This window comes from Cariama cristata, unplaced genomic scaffold, assembly GCF_000690535.1.
Source record: "Cariama cristata isolate BGI_N322 unplaced genomic scaffold, ASM69053v1 scaffold32980, whole genome shotgun sequence".
NCBI classification, from domain to species: domain Eukaryota; kingdom Metazoa; phylum Chordata; class Aves; order Cariamiformes; family Cariamidae; genus Cariama; species Cariama cristata.
In genome coordinates this window covers 565-2,155 of record NW_009593489.1, presented here as the reverse complement: position 1 = coordinate 2,155, position 1,591 = coordinate 565, and the positions used below count along the sequence as shown (strand labels likewise).

General features: G+C 65.0%; 1 protein-coding gene across 1 annotated transcript in view; it reads right to left on the bottom strand.

The window, feature by feature from the left end:
- Positions 1-930: 930 nt before the first annotated feature.
- LOC104157311 (spectrin beta chain, erythrocytic-like) overlaps positions 931-1,591 on the bottom strand; it is a gene marked incomplete at its 5' end in the record, with an annotated part of 1,222 nt that continues 561 nt past the window's right edge. Inside the window, 3 exons of the mRNA XM_009694604.1 lie at positions 931-1,026; positions 1,105-1,217; positions 1,434-1,549. Coding sequence (XP_009692906.1) covers positions 931-1,026; positions 1,105-1,217; positions 1,434-1,549 — 325 coding nt within the window. The remainder of the gene's footprint in view (positions 1,027-1,104; positions 1,218-1,433; positions 1,550-1,591) is intronic.

Genomic DNA, 1,591 nt, shown 5'->3' with positions numbered 1-1,591 from the left:
GGGGTGTCCTGGTCCCCAGGGTGGGTGTCCCCGGCCTCACCTGGGCCACCAGGCGCTGGTTCTCGCTCAGCCAGGCCTCCCGCATGGCCGCTTTACGGTCAAAGCGCCGCGCCAGCTGCTCCAGCTTCTCCTGCCGGATGAGCTCGGTGCGCAGCGCCAGCTCCCGCTCGTGCTCCGCTTTCTCCAGCTGCTCCCAGGCCTGGGGGAAGGTGGCAATGCCGGACGGAGGTGGCACCCACATCCCATGTTCCCCCCACCCACCTGTGTCTTGTTCTGCTGGTGAACTCCAAGGTGACCCATGGGTGGGAGAACATGGCCAACCTGCCCTGGGATGGACCTGCCCTGCGCCGGGATTGACTCAATGTGTCCCAGGATGGACCTGAACTGCCCCGGGAGATGGATCTGAACTGCCCCGGGAGATGGACCCAACCCAGGATGGACCTGAACTGCCCCAGGACCTCAACTGCTCTGGGATGGACCCAACCTGCCCCCAGGAGATGCTTGCTCTAGAACAGACCCAATCTGCCCTGGGATGGATCTGAGCTGCCCCGGGACAGCCTGGGGAGCAAAGCCCCTGGGGATACCGGAGGAAGAGCTGCCCCCAGGTCGCCACGGCACGGCACACAGCCGGGCTGCCAGGATGGGCCCCGTACCCTGTTGATGTCGGAGACCAGGCGTCCTTCGTGCGGGGTGTAGACGCGTTGGTTGTTGGCTCTCATCCGCGACTGGATGGTGAAGAGCAGCACCTCCAGGTTACCCTTCTCCTGAAACCTGTCCCAGAGAGAGCTCAGCCCGGGGCACCCATGGGTGCTCAACACCACTGAGCGGGCATGGGGGGCTGGGGGATGCTTACTTGGGGGGCTTCTCCACCGTGCGATAGGTGCTAAAGGATTGGAGCTGGTGCTGCACCCCGGCCAGCGAGCTGGCTTTTTAGGCAATGGTCTGCTCGATCCAGGTGAGCAGGTTGGAGGCCAGGCCCCCGTAGCCCTCGATCATCCGCTCCGTCTCCTTGGCGTGTTCAATGACCTGTGGCAGGGCCGGTTGTGAGCGTGGGGTGCCGGCACCCCGGCAGAACCGTCCCCCCACCTCAACGCCGTCCCCTACCTTGCCCAGACGCCTGCCCTCCACCTCCAGCACCTTCATCTTAGAGAAGTAGTGGTAGAAGGCCACCACGTAGGTGATGATGGACTTCTCGTCGGGGTTCTCCGTGAACACATCTGCTCGGCGTGAGCGAGAGGTGTCAGTCCTGACCCAGCCTCTGCATCGTCCCGCCGTCACCCCAGCGGCAAGGGGCCACCACGGCCTCACCCCTTGCTCCCACCCAGACCCCCCTTCCACAGCGTGGAAACCTCTCTGTCCCTCCACGGGGCCTGGGCATGTCCCGGGGTGTAATGGGGAAACTGAGGCAGGAGGGTTGGCGGCGGCAGCCTCACCTTCGGGGTCGAGGAGCGGGGTGATGCCCAGGTGCCGCTCCGCCACGCTGAATGCGTGCTCCAGGTTGTGCCGGGCGTTGGATTTGGTCAGGTTTTGGAAGTCAACCAGCTCAGGCCTGGGGACAGAGGGCGTGAGACAGCGGTGATGCCCCCGTGGG